The sequence below is a fragment of the Carya illinoinensis genome, chromosome 6, assembly GCF_018687715.1.
Source record: "Carya illinoinensis cultivar Pawnee chromosome 6, C.illinoinensisPawnee_v1, whole genome shotgun sequence".
NCBI lineage: Eukaryota > Viridiplantae > Streptophyta > Magnoliopsida > Fagales > Juglandaceae > Carya > Carya illinoinensis.
This window is the reverse complement of record NC_056757.1, coordinates 25,905,318-25,924,511: the sequence shown is the minus strand read 5'-3', so window position 1 is coordinate 25,924,511 and position 19,194 is coordinate 25,905,318. Positions and strand designations below refer to the sequence as shown.

At 35.8% G+C, this 19,194-nt stretch overlaps 1 protein-coding gene across 1 annotated transcript; it reads left to right on the top strand.

Moving 5' to 3' along the window:
• Positions 1-3,268: 3,268 nt before the first annotated feature.
• Positions 3,269-4,922, top strand: LOC122312331 (metalloendoproteinase 2-MMP-like). Its single transcript, XM_043126888.1, has one exon. It carries the CDS (start codon positions 3,609-3,611, stop codon positions 4,722-4,724), a length of 1,116 nt encoding a protein of 371 aa, XP_042982822.1. The 5' UTR covers positions 3,269-3,608; the 3' UTR covers positions 4,725-4,922.
• Positions 4,923-19,194: the final 14,272 nt, after the last annotated feature.

Sequence of the window (19,194 nt, the reverse complement as noted above, 5' to 3'; positions counted from 1 at the left end):
TATATAATTTATATATATAATATATAATTATAGACAAAATAGTTTTGTATTATTTGATAAATTACTAATTAATATAATATTAAATTGTAAATCTTATATCACTATAATTTATTGTATTAATAATTATACTAATATTATATGGTAAATATTAATATTCATACTAATACATCTTCCTACCTTTAAAAAGCGTGACAAAAATTATTCCTTAAATTTTAAAATAACATTTTAATAGGAGTGACAATATGTGACACGACTTGTAAATCTAATACAAACACAACACGAAATTAATGAGTTTAGATTTGATGTTAACGGGTTTGGACTAAAACAGATTGACCCGTTAAGACGATTTATAAATGGGTTATTAACGAGTTAACCTACTTAACCCGAAACCAACCCGTTTTAACATGTTTAGATTTTATTCTAAAATCACAATTTTATTATTGTTGATTTGTAATATTGATATTTCTCATAATGATTATATTTTTATTATTGAGATTGTAATTCTGAAACTATACTCGTATTTATTATTATAGGGTTTGTAATATTGATTTTATTATATGTTTGAATTTAAAAAATATTGATATTTTTTATTTGTAGGTAATCTTAATTTTATTTTAAAATATTGTGGCTACTAACAAATACAAATTTTAATTATTATGTAAATTTATGTTAATTGGATCAAAAGAATTATTATGTTAGTTCAACCAATTTACATGAAATAGACTTAAACGAGTTGTGTTGTATTGACCTATTTTTAATTAATTATTAAACATATCATAACAATTGACACGACACAATTCATTATTTAAATAAATCAAGTTAATAAAAATTTGATGCGTTTAATTTAATAAATTGAGTTTGAGTTGACCTACATAAATAAAAATTTATGCCTTGGTACCTAAGAAAACCGAATTGTCACCCCTCCGGTGCACGTTTCAAAATTTAACAAAAATAAAAAAATGTCTGTCCCACATTATAAAGGAATTTTTGTAGTCAACAAAATATTAAAATAATCCCCTAATTCTACCAAATCAAAAATAAAAATATAGACCTACTATTTGTTAATAATTTATTTACAATTATGAATTAAAATAATATTATTTTTTAAAATTTAAGTTTAAATTTTATTTTGATTTGATGTTTTTAAATATTAAAAAAATACTATTTTATTAAAAACTATAAATTAATTGTGATTGGGTCCTAAGTCTATTAGGACTCAAAAAAAAAATACTGACACGGTAGCACCATTTTCTAAATATATATATATATATATTATAAAAAAATATAGATAAAGGTTTTTTAAATAAAATAATAAAACTAAAAAACTTAGCTTTAATCTTTAATCAAATAGAAATACTCTAACTGTAAAGTTTGGCTAGACAGTTTTAATAAAATCTAGATACTTTTAATTCAAAAGTTTGGACTAAAAGAATTTCTATAAATAAAAAATTCTCAACTTTTGATTTTTCGCTATTAGTTTTTATTCATTGAAACCTCTCTTGCTCTTTTCGACCATAATCTCAAACGAAAATATTTAGTTTTAGACTTAAGAGAGAAACATTGGAATTTATGACTTGATACAATCATAAAGTGGGTTTTTAGTAGATGGACATATGTAAACTAAAGAAATATATAATAATGTTAAATACAATATTAAGATATAAAATCATATATATATATATTAAATATAATTTTAAAATGAGTAAAACTACGTACAACCATTGGGGGCTCAAATTTGGATCCCGATAGATGTATGTTGTATTTTTTTATTTTTTTACATGCATTTTTTAATATCTTTAAATATATATATTTTTTAAAAAATTAAAGATATTAAAAAAATCACAACATCGTTAAAAAATATTTTTTTAATTATTAAATAAAAAAAAATACATCGAGACACGCTATAAAGACTCATCAAGTATTTCAGTGGATTGAGCATTTCTGATCCTAAGATATCAAGTCATATATATATTATTAAAATTCGAACATAAAATAAGATTTTTTTTTACAAGTATCGGCTCATATTAACATCAAAATTAAATGAATAAATAAGACTTGATTATCTACTGCTCACTTAAATTCAACCTATTTACACCTAAATAAGGTTAAAAAGGGACATTTCTTTTCAACACGTAACATATCACGTACGTAGTTTTCAGCTGAATTGATTTTCTTTGCCAATAATGATGGTTACGGAGTTGTTATATAAGGATTAATAAGCAAGTTTTGAAAATAAAGGTTCCATTTTTTTAAAGTCAAATCCATATATTAATATTAGTTTTAATTATATGGCTCTCATGGTTCCGTCGTAGCTGCATTTGATTTGAATGCTTCTCAAGACTTTCGTCACGTAGATATATATTCATCTTGAACCTGTAATTTAACTCCACGTGTATATGAATGGAAGCTACGGCGCCTTTCAAATTTTCAATACACCTGGAAAACCAAAAACCTGTTGGTTCAACCTCCAACTTTGACCGCCTTCTATTGTCTTCGTCCGTTCTTCCATTCAAGCGGCGTTTTCATATTTATAATATAAAATATAATAAATAATTTATTTTTTAAAATTTTAAAATAATAATAATAATTAATTTTTTTTAATAATATATCATTTAACTTTCAACTGTAATAAAAAAAAATCAACTCATTCCATCTTATTATCTAAACCACAATTAAAATAAACACTAACCGTGAATATTATTTAATTTTATACAATTTACACATCATAAGTATCCATAAATTTTCTCTATCTCAAATAATATCTATTAATATGAAATACCTTACATTTAAAAGAGGATTTTAGTCACTAAAATTATTTTAAAAATAAAAAAGAAATATGTTAATCATAAAATAATATTAAAAATAAATTTCATAAACATACGTGATTTGTTATAAGATAAACTCCTCCTAATCATTTTAAAAATAAAAAAATTTATTACTAAAAATAATTCTTCTATATAAATTCTAAATCAAACCGCTTATTTCAAAAGAATTACGCGACATCCTAATCATGCAAGTATCATTTCCCATTGAAAAATTATATACAATGCCGGCCGGCGGCCGTATCAGAAGGTTGACTTATTTGGGTACAAGTAAGTATTTCTCAAATGAAAATTACGATGTCGTCAGTGATTACAGTACGAACCAGAAAATTCCGTATACGGCGCCATTTACGACCTCACGTCCTCGTCATTAAGCTCGCGCGTAATTTTCATTGCAGATTTTGGGTTAAGAAAAAACAATTAATATTTAAGCCTTCAACCGTCCGTCAAATTGACACCAATAGTTGTATATTTTTGCGCGTTCAAACAATCACGAACGGAACCTTCCAAAGTCCGAAGCAGACATACTTTTCAACGCTCAAAATATATGCAAAACTATTGTATGCATTTTCTTGACGAATACGATCTCCTGAAACAACATATATATGTTGTTGATTCACTTGACAACGACGACGATCGAGGAACTCAAGAACATTTCAACCCCCATCCTCTGTCTCTGTCTCTCTTGATTATTAAGCCCTCCTTCCAGGGTTTCACAGTTTCGATTCATTATCCGCCAAAAAAAGATCAAAGCTTTTCTCTGAGTTCCTTTCCTCTAATTTAAGAATGAGATTTTTCTGCTTGTTCGCGTTTGCAGTTGCAGTGTCGTTCTTCCTCTCCTCCACTCCAGCCTCTGCTCATTTCTTCCCTAATATCACATCGATACCGCCGTGGTTGAACGCCACCCATGGCGCGTGGGACTCGTTCAGGAATCTCTCCGGCTGCCACCCAGGAGAAAAAGCCGACGGCTTGTCCAAGCTCAAGAACTACTTGAAACACTTTGGTTACATCAACTCCACGTCCAATTTCACCGACGACTTCGATAGCGACCTCAAAACCGCCATCGAAACCTACCAGAAGAACTTCAACCTCAACGTCACGGGTGACCTCGACCCAGAGACCGTTCAGCAGATAGTGCGGCCCAGATGCGGTGTCGCTGATATTGTGAACGGCTCCACGACCATGAACTCCGGGAAAACGACGCAGTCGTCCAACGCTACGCACATACACACCGTCTCTCACTACACCTTCTTCCCCGGTAAGCCGCGGTGGCCGCAATCTAACCGGGACCTTACCTACGCATTCCAGCCGGAAAACCAGCTGACTGACGTCGTCAAGAACGTGTTCACTGCCGCCTTCAGCCGGTGGTCAGCCGTGACAGCTTTGACATTCACACAGACGGACTCGTGGGCCGATGCCGACCTCAAGATCGGTTTCTTTGAGGGGGACCACGGAGATGGAGAGCCGTTCGACGGTCTACTCGGAACGCTGGCCCACGCGTTCTCGCCTACAAGCGGACGGCTCCACCTGGATGCAGACGAGAATTGGGTGGTATCGAGTGACATCACCGAAGCGACGGAGACGTCGGCAGTGGACCTGGAGTCGGTAGCGGTGCACGAGATCGGGCATCTTCTGGGGCTGGGCCACTCCTCAGTGGAAGGCTCGATCATGTACCCAACGATCCCGTCCCGATCGAGGAAGGTAGAGCTGGCCAGCGACGACATCTTGGGGATACAGGAGCTGTACGGAGCAAACCCGAGCTACAACGGTTCGACTTCTACTACACCGTCCAGCGAGAACGAGGGAGACACTGTTTATGGCAGTTCCGCCCAGATTTCTGGTTCTTTGTGGGGCTTCAAGGCTGCCATGGCCGCCGGTTTTGGCTTATTGTTGGTCTTGTAATTAATTTCTTTTATTTTATTATTTATTTTTGTTTTGGACTAGATTGATAGTTCTATTCACATACATATAATTTGATTTGATATGATTCGATTTGTGGTAGGTTTAGTGGTACAGATAATCATGGGGAGGCAATTATTTTAGTGACTCTCTTGTATATGCATATATTTTCCATACTCGATTTTGATTTTACGATTCTAATAATGTAGTCTTGTTTCTTTTTTTTTTTTTTGTTTTTTTGTTTTTTTTTTCACCTAATTCTTTGAATTTGTTGGTCTAAAGTTCACGGACGTCGAGGTCCTCTAATTTTGGTGGTCAGAATCGTCAGATGTCTCTGATATATCTTGAGGATTTGTGGGTATAGTCACGGCAAAGAAAGAGGACTTCTTGGTAGGGTATAGAATGGGACATACTTCATTAATGATGATCATCTCTAGATAGTGTCGGACCACCACTGACATATAGTGGATGCTTTTGAATTTCGATCCTTCCGGAAGCCATGCATGGAGATAAGAGGCACGAATATTATTTGACATGGTTAGCTAGCTACTGAGATATTTGAAAGTTTTTTTTTTTTTTTTTTTAAAAAATAAACCACAATTTCATTTCCAAAAGAAGTCGATCAATGTTTAACCTTCTAGTTCTGCTGCATACAGGCTAAGGCTATACAAGAAATCGTACAATCGATCGGATCAACTTAGACTGGCTACCGGAGCATGGAATCGGCCAAAACTGAAGTAGAACCGATCGGCCGGCGGTAGAATTAAATCAGAATCAATGTTGGCCAATTCGATCCCGTTTTGAGCCTGGACTAGACCGCTGAACCGACTGAATATATATCTTATATTTTTTTAAAATATATTTTATAAAAAACAACGTCATTTCATTTAATTGAAAAGACGTCGTTTTAAACATATTGAGAAGAAAAAAAAATTAAGACTGAAACGATTCTGTTTGGTTTAATTCAATTTAAGTTTAATCCCCCCTTTTTCTTTCTCCCAATTCTCTCTCTCTCTCTCTCTCTCTCTCTCTCTCTCTCTCTCTCTCTCTCTCACGCACGGTCGCAATTCGCACGAGGAGCCATCTCTGTCTCATCACGTCTCCGATTCTCCATTTCTCAGTTTCCAACCACTCATGACGTCGATGGAACATCGAAGACCAACTGCTATCATGCCGAAATAGACTTAGCCGGTTTCCTTCCCCTTTATCGGCCGGTTGTAGCCGGTTGTATCCTTGTTTCTTGAATGTCAGTTGAGTTTTAGTTTTTTCCAAAAACCGAACAGAATGAATTAGTTTTCACCACTAATACAGGCACAAGTGTAGAGGCAGTGTGCATGCTGCTGACGTGGTGTTTCACTTTAGCGCTTATATTATTAAAAAAGAAGGCAAATGGAGGAAGAACAAAAGAAAAGAAAAGAAAAAGAATCATACTTTTAGCTCTCTTCCTTTCTCTGATACTGACAAATCTCTTCTAAGCACTCTTCCTCTCTACAAATCTCTTCTCTTATTGTTTCTCTCTCTCTCCATCATGAAAAAAAAATCAAAATTACTATTTATTCTCTCCATTTCTAGGAAGGAGTAACCTGTAGACGTGTAAGCATCTTGATCCATTATGAAGTGTTCAAACTTGTTCCAGTACTCATGATGTATTCTTTTCATTGCAAATGCATTTGTTTCTTAATTTGGGATTACTTTTTGCAGTAATTTTATTGTAAGCTATCATGGGTAATGCTTACTCTATTCTTTTCTTCCACTCTCCCTCTTGCTTCCCTATTTGGATTGCTAGTTGTAGAGTTAGGGAGCAAAAAAAGTTAATTGTTGCAGATAAAATCTTTGTGGAGGGACCAAAAAAATCAATAGACTCTAGTTTCCACAGACATCAACTGCTAAATAAATATTTGAAATGTTGTGGACAATGTACCTTTAAGTCGCCCCATATGTATTATTGAACTACAATCCCACATGAATCCTCGACGAAGAAGGAGGGACTCATCGTCTACCAGTAGAAGCGAATGACAATGAATCCACAATGAAGAAGGAGGAGGGACTGTCGCATGGGGCTTAGGGTTAGGGTTAGGGTTTTGTAATGAACCAGGAAATGGAGAAGGGCTTCATTCATGCTTGTCAAATGGAGGCTTAGTGGCTTTTGAATTTTCTTATGAAACGAACCGTTTCATGAGATTAAAAGAAATGCCCACAGCGCTTTTGCATTTGCTCTTGTCCCCACATCAATGCTAAACGTTGTGTTTCATTAATCCAACTGGCTGTCGTGCACAGTGTCTACCCTACCCATGCTTGTGTTTAGAGTTTTTCTTATCCTTCATCTCATAGTTGGAAATAAAATTTGGAACTTCTTCAATCCAAACTTGTTCAGTGTCATGAGACAAAGATGTCTTGGCTAGTACATGTACCACAATATTGTTTCATTCTCCATGCATAAATTGAACCTTCCCGTCTACTCTACCAGATAGGAGACCTCTTATATTTTCTATAATGTGTCTATACCATGGCAGATCTTCATGAACACAGTTATTGGCATTGATAATAAATCGTACACGCATCTCATTCCAAAATCACAAAGCAAGTTCTGTACAGATATAGAGTCTTCTCTATTTGTTATTTTAATACTGGAACCAAAAGACGAATGTATGCAAATTCTTTTGAATAATAATACTCAAATTAAAGGGATGAATTCATGAGATTAAAAGAAATGCCCGTGGTGCTTTTGCATTTGCTCTTGTCCCCACATCAATGCTAAACGCTGTGTTTCATTAATCCAACTGGCTGTCGTGCGCAGTGTCTAGCCTACCCATGCTTGTGTTTAGAGTTTTTCTTATCCTTCATCTGACAGTTGGAAATAAAATCTGGACCTTCTTTAATCCAAACTTGTTCAGTGTCATGAGACAAAGATGTCTTGGCTAATACATGTACCACAATATTATTTCCTTCTCTATGCATAAATTGAACCTTCCAGTCTACTCTACCAAATAGAAGACCTCCTATATTTTCTATGATGTGTCTATACCATGGCAGATCTTCGTGAACACAGTTGTTGGCATTGATAATGAATTGTATACCCATCTCTTTCCAAAATCACAAAGCAAGTTCTGTACAGATATAGAGTCTTCTCTATGTGTTATTTTACTACTAGATGCGAAAGACGAATGTATGTGAATGCTTTTGAATAATAATACTCAAACTAAAGGGATGAATTCATGAGATTTGCACGGGATGTATGCAAATTTTCTTTATTGTGCATGGCATAGTGTATCAACAATCATATATTTTTAGTGAGGAGAGCACGATATTAAAAATATAATACAAATAATTAATGATATATTTAGGATTGTATTAGAGATCATAAAAAACGATTAAATAGCTTTAAAAACTCTTTAATGATAAAATTAGGTTGTTTGATTATTATATATTAAAGTATTTTTTAATCTCAACACAGCTAAAAATTGCGTTTAAGAAAAAATATTATTTTGATGTTTTTCTTCAAACGTGTTTTTCTTAATAATACAGAATGTAGTTTCAATTTTAAAGAAGACTATTAATGAGCGAAAACATTCTTACAACATTTAGATAATTAAAGCTTTGTCCTTTGAATATTGAGCTTGATTGTACTGCTATTTCATTTATGCATTGTTGAACGGATTTTTCTTCATTATATTTATTGAAAATCCTATTAAACTATATTAATTGTTATTTGATTATAAAATTTGATTTTTATCAAGAACATGGTCATAATCTTTAAAAAATCAAATAACTTTTTTTGTCATTTCTACCTCAAAAAATATTTTTTTTATACTATTTCTAAATAAATGTAACATGTTTGAAATTTTTTTAGACATATCGTTACTGAACAATAAATAACTTTTTAATAGTAAAACTTATAATTAATTAAGCTCTACAACTAAAATCTCTAAAACTAAAAGCTATATTATCCACTGCACTCTCAAACATGCATTATATCTACCTTTTTCAATCAGCTTAAACTTGCAGGACAAGTGATAATTTCACATAGTATCAGATAAGGGGTTCTAAGTTTAAACTTTGACTCTAGATTTTATCCTACTTGAGTAAATATTTCACGTATTAGTCCTACTCATCAAGAGTCATTGAGAGGGTGTTGTTTGATAGATTAGAAAATGGAGGTGCAACTACTAACTATGTGAATGATATTTTAAATTCGGTCCAAAATATCAAGAATTCAATGATTCACTTCACGTATTAAATAATTTTTAATGAGAAATGCTTTAGTTACATAAGGATTACGCAAAAATAATTTCACAAGCTAACATGGTTTGATGACTTGGTTCATCAGATTGTAAAGTTACTTTTATTATAAAGCAAATTTAACAGATCACATGTTAAGGAAACAATGTCTTAATTCAAGGCCTAATTTATTTTGCCTTAATTCTTAGCAATTCATTGTACAGATTGATTCTAATTTCCTTTTATTCTGTAATTAGCTTTTATGTCAATGATCTGTAAATATCCTCAAACAATTATCAATTAAAAATATATAGATGAATTCTCACCACGTTTGATTTTTGGTGGTTTTGCTCAAACCTTCTCATGGTATCAAAGCCTTCTCGGATTAGCATCCTCCGATCCCTTCTTCCCTCCATGGCTGCTAAACCCAACCCCACCCTTCTCCCCTTCAACACCATGATCCACATGGTCACCATTAAGCTTTCCTCCTCTAATTATCTTCTATGGAAGTGTCAATTACTTCCCTACTTGAGAGTCAACCGTTATTAGTTCATGTGGATGGCACCCTTGAACATCCATCGCATTTTCACCCTCCAAACTCTTAGACACCAAATGTCAAATATTTGTCGTGGAAGCAAACTGACCAATGCCATATAAGCCTTTTGCTATCCTCCCTTATTAAAGAAGCCATGGCTGAGGTTGTGGGTCTCTCCACCTCACGAGAGGTCTGGCTTGTCTTAGAAAATACCTTCAGTCATCACTCCAAAGCCAGAGAACTTTGTCTCAAGGACAATCTTTAGTTGATGAAACACGGCACACAAATGGTTTTTGAGTATTCCCAAACCTTCAAATCTCTCTGTGATTAGCTTCATGCCATCGGATGACCTGTCGACGACACTGACAAGTCCCACTGGTTTCTTCGCGGCCTTAGGTATGATTTCACTAGTTTCTCCACCGCACAAATGGCCCAAGCCCCTCTACCCTGTTTCACTGATCTGGTCTCCAAAGCTGAGAGTTTTGAGCTTTTTCAGCAATCTCTTGAATCATCGGCTCCTTCCACCGCAACTTTCATAGCCACCAACCATGGCAACTCCTGATTATATTAGAGGAATCACTTCTCTCGCACTTAGCAGGGCAATCAGAGTGGACATGGGAACTCCTCCTCCAACCAAGGCAATGGGCAATAGCAAAATTGCTCAAGCCAGGGACGTCGTCAGCCGCCTTGCCAAATTTGCTGACAGGAGGAACACTACGCAGACCAGTGCAACCAGAGGTATGCATGAGGTGATTCTACTGCTCACCTTGCCAAGGCCTTCAACACGTCTTGCACTCTAACTAGGCCCAAGCCTAGTGATTGGTATTTAGATACTGGGGCTTGGGCCCACATGACCACAGATCCTTCCACTTTGGATCACTCAAGTAACTACATGGGTAAGGAATGTGTAATTGTACGGAATGGTGCTTCCCTACCCATTACCCCCACTGGTATCATCTCTCTAACCCCCAATCTCCATTTATTGGATGTTTTAGTTGCTCCTTGTCTCACCAAAAATCTCCTGTCAATTATTAAATTAACATATGATTTTCCTCTATCTGTTACATTTATTAATAATTTTTTTACTGTCCAAAATCGTCAAACGGGAAGGGTGGTGACAACCAGTAAATGAGACAGTGGCTTATATGTGATGGAGCACTGCAACTCTGCCTTTATTTCTGTTTTTAAGAATAAAACTCTTCATGCTTCCTATGATTTATGGCATGCTCACCTTAGACATGTAAACTATTCCATTATCTCTTTTTAAAATAAAAAATGTCATCTTTATCTTACATCACTTTTGCCCTTTCTAGCATCGTGCAGTACATGTCAACTTGTGAAAAATCATCGCTAACTTATGCTCATAATGAAAATCGATCATTTCATGTGTTGGATCTTATTCATTGCGACATTTGGAGACCTTCACCTATCAAATCCAATTTGGGTTTTACTTAGTATATTATATTCATTGATGATCATTCTCGATTCACTTGGCTCTATCATTTGAAATTAAAATCTGACTTTTACGATATTTTCATTCTATTTCAAAAATTTGTTGAAAATCAACATTCCACCCGTATCAAAATTTTTGAAAGTGATGGTGGTGTAGAATTTACCAACAATCGCTTCAAAGTGCACCTTCGTACCTTGGGTATTCACCACCAACTCTCATGCCTATATACACTCACCCAAAATGGTCTAGCTGAAAGAAAACATCGCTAGGTAACAAAGACTGGTCTCGCCCTTCTTTCTCACTCCCATCTTTCCCCTTGCTTTTGGGTTGACTCATTCAGCACTACGGCTTACATTATCAACCGCTTGTTCATACCGCTTATTAGAGATAAGTCCCCTTTTGAGCTTCTCTATGGTTCCTCACCAAACTATGAAAATTTTCATCCTTTTGGTTGTTGTGTTTATCTTTCTCTGCTTGATTATATGCCTAACAAATTTTCTCCTTGCAGCATCCTTTGCATTTTTCTGGGTTACAGTCCTTCACATAAAGGGTTTTGCTGTCTTGACCCCACTACATCTAGGCTATACATCACCTGACATGCTCAGTTTGATGAAACCTATTTCCCTTCTCACACCAGTTCTCATGCTCAGCCCATATAATCTCTTCATTTTTTCAACTTTCTTGAACCCAGTCCTTTTCCTACCGATCCAACTCCCCCTTCCATTCTGCATCATTCTTCACATATTACTCCATCTGGATCTAACTCGTGTGTTATTTGTATTGACCCAGTGGATGAGTCTCTGTACGTTCCTCATTCTCTTGTAGGGGCCTTTTCATTAGTTCCAAATCCTAGATCGTCTCCTATTGAGACCGCCTCATTTGCAGGTTCTCACCTGATGCTCACATGAGCAAAGGTTGGTATTTTCAAGACTCGTCATTTGGTGAACCTCAGTGTTTTGGGATCCTCTAGACCTCTTTCTGCTCTTCTTGCATCTACTGAGCCCAAAGGATTCAAATCTGCTGCTAACAATCCTGTCTCGCTTGCTGCCATGGATGAAGAAGTTCATGCTTTGCAAAACAATCACACCTGGATCTTGGTCCCTTTGCTTGCCAACACCAATATTTTGGGTTCCAAATGGGTATTTTGGACCAAATATCTACCTGATGGATCCATTGAGCACCTTAAAGCTCGTCTTGTTGCCAAAGGGTTACTCAAGTACCTGGACTTGACTACATTGACACTTTTAGTCTTGTCATCAAGGCTACTACTGTTTGTGTTGTGCTTTCTCTTGCTGTTACTAGCAGATGGTCTCTTCGCCAACTGGACATCAAGACTGCATTTCTCAATGGTACCCTTATTGAAACTGTTTATATGGAGCAACCTCCTGGGTATGTTGATCCTTGCTACCCTAATCATGTCAGTCAATTGAAGAAAGCTATCTGTGGCCTCAAGCAAGCTCCTCGAGCCTGGTTTCAGCTCTTCAGTTCCTTTCTCATTACACTTTATTTTTCTTGCAGTCGTGCTGACACATTTCTCTTTGTGTTTCATCAACATTTTGACATTATCTATCTGCTCCTTTATGTTAATGACATTATCATTACTGGCAACAATTCTTCTCTTATTGATAGCTTCGCTCGCAAGCTCAATTCTTAGTTTGCCACCAAAGATTTGGGCTCTCTCAGTTATTTTCTTGTTCTGGAAGCGACCTCTACTCCTGATGGTCTTTTTATCAATTAGCTGAAATATGCACGGGATATCCTTACTCAGGCACATTTACTTGATAGCAACCCAGTTTACACTCCCATAGTTGTCTCGTACCACTTGACTAGCAATGGTCTCACTTTCTCGGACCCCACTCTCTGTAGATCTCTTGTTGGTGCCCTCCAATACTTGACCATCACACGACCAGACATTGCTCATGTTGTCAACTCTGTCAGTCAGTTTCTGCATGCTCCAACTATAGATTACTTTCTTGCTATCAAGTGCATTCTTCACTATGTCAAGGGCACCCTTCACTTTGGTCATACTTTTTGCCCTTCTGCTGTTTCTGGTGCTCTAGTTGCTTACTTTGATATTGACTGGGCCGAATGTCCCGACACCTGTCATTCTACCTTTGGCTACTCCATCTATATTGGTGATAATTTGGTCTCCTAGAGTGCCAATGAGCAATTTACTGTCTCTTGTTCTAGCTGTGAATCTGAATATCATGCTCTTGCGACTACTGTAGTTGAACTTCTCTGGCTTATACACCTCCTTCAGGACCTCAAGGTTCCCCTCTCACAGGCGCCACTTCTTTTATGTGACAACAAAAGTGTTATCTTTTTAAGTTCCAACCTCGTCTCTCACAAATGGTTCAAGCATGCTGAACTTGACTATCATCTCCTTAGGGAACTTGTTCTTGCTGGTAAACTTCAGACGTAGTGTGTGCCTTCTCACCTGCAGGATGCCGATCTCTTCACCAAGAGTGTTCCTCGCCCTCTCTTTGAATTCTTTCGAACCAAGCTTCATATCTGTTCCAACCCAATGCTCAGCTTCCCCCCATGGGGGGAGGGAGGGGTGTTAAGGAAACAATGCCTTAATTCAAGGCCTAACTTATTTTATCTTAATTCTAGGCAATTCATTGCACATATTGATTCTAGCTCCTTTTATTTTATAATTAGCTTTTATGTTAATGATTTGTAAATATCCTCAAACAATTATCAATTGAGAATATATAGACGAATACTCACCACGTTTGATTTGTTGTGGTTTTGCTCAAACTTTCTCATCACATGACACCACGTCAGTTTGTGAGTTTACTTGTGTAAAATCTTTTTATATTTGTAGCATTTCTCATTTTTAATTGGTATCATGTCCAACAATGCATTAAAAGTAAATTAAAGATACTAGAGCATATGGGTGTCCCATACATATTAAAGTCTTTGTTACAATAAAATTAGTGTACTTTGAAAAGGAGAAGGGAATACAATTAAAATTACAATTGATAATCAAAGACACTAAAATAGTTTGTTTTGGTGCACTTTGCATGTTAGATACCTAAACTTTTATTGCCTCCATATACACTACAACAAAATTTACCTTTTTCCACCAATTCTTTTCCCACGATATATGCTCATGAAAAATATATACTTGTTGTTACAAATTGCATTCATGGAAAAAAATATGTTCTTTTGCCACTAATTCATATCCCACGGTTTTAAAATCGTGGGTAAAATTACTTCTTTCGATGACTTCATGTGGTGGAAAAAAATTAACATTTTGTCACCAAATAGAGGAGATGGCAAAAAAAAAAATTCATCTTTTGCGGCGATTTCTTGTCACCGCAAATAAGCAATTCCATATTTCATCTTCATCTTAAAGATCGAACGGTTCACATTAAAAGTTGAAAACCTAATTCCCCCCCCCCCCTCAACCCAAAACCCGTGCAGCCTTCCTTTATTCTTTCTCTCTCTCCTCCCATCGGCTCCCCCACACAGCAGCTCCCCCTCCCCATTCGCTCTCTTTATCTCCCCGGCTCCATAGATGGCCACCGTCGCCGCCACTGAGCACAACCACCTCACCGGACCCAGCCACCCCACGCCTCCCTCTCCCTCTCTTCCTTTTCTCTCTCCCCGAGGCAAGCCCAAACCGAACCCCCTCTCCCTCACTCAGTTCCTTGCTGTCGTGAGCCAACTCTGCCGCCAGCGGTTGAGCCGCACCAGCAGCAGCAGCGGGAGGACAGTTTCTAGAGAACTTGTCCTCCCGGGGTTCTTCTCATCCATCGTCATCTCCTCAAATCTGGTGATTTCTCTTTCGTCTCCTCTCTCTGTTTAAACCTTTTAAACCATGCCATTGTCTCTATTTATCTGTTTGATTTCTGATACATTTTGAGGTAAAGTTGTTGAAATATTAATGTCTGTAGTTTGGCTGTCGATGTGTATTACTAGTATGTTTTGAAAAAAGAGGGAGGGGGAGAGGGGGTTTTCTTCTTCTTAAGTAGTTTGCTGTCGTGAATTTCATGTTTGTATGAGAAGTCTTAGAAAAGGAATTGAGCAAACTATTCATCCCTGCATGTCAGGTTATGTTTGGGTTATTTTTGGATAATTTTCTTTAAGTTTATTTTGTATAGAGTTTGAGTTGGTGTGATATGCATGTATGCAAGCATGAGCTAAGATAGGAAATAGTTGGATTAGTGTGACTTCATCTTTCTCAAGTATTGGGCGCCTTTGGTAAGGGACATTTTGTAACTGTCACGATAAGTAGAATATTGTTTATGCCCTGTTCATATTGTGAATGTATTGGCTGGGATGCACATGGACGTGATGCTCCTTTGCTTGTCCTTTTGTTCCTTCAGTTACCTTTTTTTAGTATCTAATATAGTTAGCGACTTTATAGTTACCCCATTTGGGTGTATGGTTTGAAACTTTAGTTTTGCCAATCTTAAATGCTTACTAAGTTTCAGGACTTTATAAAGTGACAACCACTAGAGCACTTGTTACCCACTAGAATTCGATTGGCTATTGAATAATGGAGGGTTATTTGAGTGGAGGAGAGAGGGAAGGATCTTTGTTTTCTAGAAATATGATGAGGTTGATAAATCTTAGATGGGTCATTCCTTCAAGCAGTGTGTCTTCTGTTATTTATCATCTTTGGCCACTCATATTTTCGCATCGGCTCATAAAATCCAAGTGCTTTTGATACGTTGGGAGTGTTGCTATATTGAACTTGGTTTTGACATGGCATTTTCCCTTCACAATATGGCACCAGTTACCGTCCTACACTAGCATTTGGTTCCCTACATGTAGATCCCCAATCCAAGTTTGGGGGGAAGCTGAAACTCCTTCTTTCTGCATATTTAATTTCTTAAATTAGTTACTTTTCTTCGTTTCTGGTAATGATACCCAACAATAAGCAATTTGAAGCTTATTCTACATATTGCTTATTGTGTGCTGAACTAAACTCATATATCGTGTGCTCACTAACATTTATACTTTTAGGTAGCTATAAATGGAAACAACTTGAAATTGTTAGTTTTAGTGAGGATAGTATATTTTCTTGCTTTTATTTAGTCGGCAGATGTATGGTCATGTGGAGTAACTCTCTATGTCATGTTAGTGGGAGCATACCCTTTTGAAGACCAAGATGACCCCAGGAATTTCAGGAAAAAAAAAAATCAAGTAATTATGCCTCCTCCATCTATATGCTTTTTGAAAAAAACATCGAGTTTTCATATTTTCTTCTTCCTATTTGTCATTCTTCTGCAGAAAATAATGGTTGTGGGCCCTGAGTTGCAGGTCGTCAATAGGAGTGGGAAATCTATTTCGCCTTAGAACTTTAGCTATCAGTTTGATTGTTAAGTACTTGTATAGGATCAATGATCACTTGGTTGAGATTTATGAGTGGTCTGGTAGAAGTAGGGAACCGTTTGTAGCTGATGATGTTCAGGTGTAGTTTTACATGATGAGTCCCTATGTTTTGAAGACTTTATCAACTCACAAGAAGGTACTTAAAGAATTAATCATGAGTTGCTTGTGATTTCGGTGGCCAAATTTGTTTTAAGTCTTTTTTTTTTGAACTAAATGAGCACCTCTATTTGTAACTTTGTACTCTTACAGGGTCATTATTTTAAGCATTCAAGAATGTTCTTGATGTTTTTGGAAATTTTCAGTTCAAGCTTGAGTACCAAAGGCCTGGATACACGAGCTTGTCCCTGTAAAAGCACGTATATAATGTACTTGAGTTATTTAGAGGTAATCATAAATTTGAGTTACTTGTCCCTGTATATAATGTAAAAGCTTGTCCCTATGCTTGAGTTACTTGAGTTATTTAGAGGTAAAAGCATTTCTATCATGATGTATTTCCTTGAATATGGTTGACTTGGAACATATTGGAATGAAGTTAAGAGTTGAAAAATTCATAATAATTAATGGTCCATTATCTTATTTGGATTTTGTTATATGTATGATTTGCATTATTTGAAGTTATTTATGAAATCACAATGGGATGTTCATTAGTGGATGGAGAAAAAATGAGATGTCTCAAATAGTGATGGTATTAATTCGTGGGGAAAGATGTATTGTTCAAAGCCTTTATCTGATGACAGCTTTTGTGAGAAAAATATTTTACCCACGAGATGGACTTATGGGAAATCTCATGGAGATGTACAATACTGACCATTTTTGGTCATGGCAAAAAGTACATTGAAATTGTAATTCCCACCAATGATCTTCATGGAAATTTCAGCACCCACAAATCGATTTCGTGGCAAATAGTACTAAATCCTACGAGCGTTCCTAAAAATGTAGGATTATTTGCCACGAGTATCAAATGTTTGCTTGTGAAAGTTCTCGTGAGAAAAGCTTACTTTTACCCACAAGTTTAAACTGTCGTGGGTAAAAAAACTTATCCCACCGATTTTATTCCATGAACGTCCCAAGACACGAGTTCGTGGAAAAAAAGTATTTTCCATGGATATCATACATTTAGCCACCATATTAATTCTTGGGTAAAACCCTCATTTCTCGTAGATATATATATTCTCGTGGAGAAGCGAGAGTTTAATATCATAACTAGACCAAAAGATCAATAGTTTATGGTGGCACTTGAAGAAACATATCATCATGTGACTATACCATGTCCAACTGTTGTTGGATTAGTTATAATTTTGCCACTATACTTGAATCTCATGCATTACTCAATTGCTTAAATCTAAGCCCATCAAGAAAGATCAATACACAATCTGATGAAACTATAAACATGGGAAGATGGGGGAGAGAGAGAAAAGCAATAGAAAGGGAGGGAAGAACCACTCCTCCCCCTCTTAGGGTGGTTCAAAGAAGAGTACTACTTGTGTTTATATTTTTAAATAGAGGAAGATGATGGAGTGAGGAGTACTTCATTGTGAAAATGAAATATATGGAAACCTATCAATCGACAGTAACAGTATCATTGTTGTTGGGCAGTTATATTAAAGAGAAATTATATTTGTTAAGATGTGTAAGTTTTGCTTATTCCAATTGAAAAAAGTTAGTAAATCGGAAGTATACATTAAAAAATTATTTTTTCAATAGTATATCTCACTTTCTTTCAAATGGTATGCACGAAACTTATACACGTTAAGATTGTATCTAATATTACTCTATATCAAAACATATCGAAAAGATTAGAATTATATGACTCATTCGTGTTATTGACATATTGTATCATGTATAACTTTTAACGCGTAGCATTGTACCTAATCCAACTATATATATATATATATTGCGAGATGCAAAATTAAACATACATTAATACATAACATGATGTAATGTACCCGTGTGGAAGAGGTTGTTGTACATGTTTATCAGCCCAAAAACCATTTTGTTGATTGTTGACTTTTACACACGACTTTGAATTATCAGCTCGACTTCTAGGCCTCTATCCATTGGGGAGTAGATTTTACTGATCTTTTCACAAACAAAGACGAATTTTTGGTATCATTCTCGTCTCTTCCTGTTACAAGTCAGAACTCATTACCAAACGGGCTGTGTTTTAGCTTTATGTTCTATGGGTATCACGATAATGAATTACATAACAAAATAAAAATTCAATACTTAATTTATATTTCCAATACTTAATTTATATTTCGAAGTACTACCTTACTGCTTAAGCTAACTTTAAGTACTCTTTAAGGGTTTACAAATTAATGATAACTATATAAATTATGAAACTCTTTATATGGTTGAGATTGATTTTAGTCACACAACCCTAATTTCTCTTAATTTATATATTCCATGGGAATATTCATACATCCACTAATATATATATATAATCATCTTTCTAAAAATTTTATGTCGTTGGAGCATCACATCGGACTCAGCATACATTGTTTTTGACTAAAATATTATAAAAGTTTGGCAAGTGGCGAATAGGCACATTTGACCCTTTCAAAGTTGGGACCAATTTCCTCTCCTGGTTTCAGGGTGAGGTTTTTTCTCTCATTGAAGAGTCTGGTCTCTTAAGCTATCTCTGATAGTTTGAAGAGGAAATGGAAGAGGATTTAGCTATGAAGTGGGAGGCTCTCAGCCTTACTGAAAAGGAGCAAGGAGTGGTTGTTATCTCACACAGCTTAAAGGAAAGGATGGTGAAACAAGGACAACACTGTCTACTGGCTATGGTCATCGCTGAGAGGGCTGTCAATAAGGAGGCTTTCAAAAACACTATGGCAAAAGCCTGGAAATGCACTAGCTGGATGCAGTTTTCTTAAGTAGGGAGCAACCAATATCTAGTAGAGTTTCACCTAGAACAG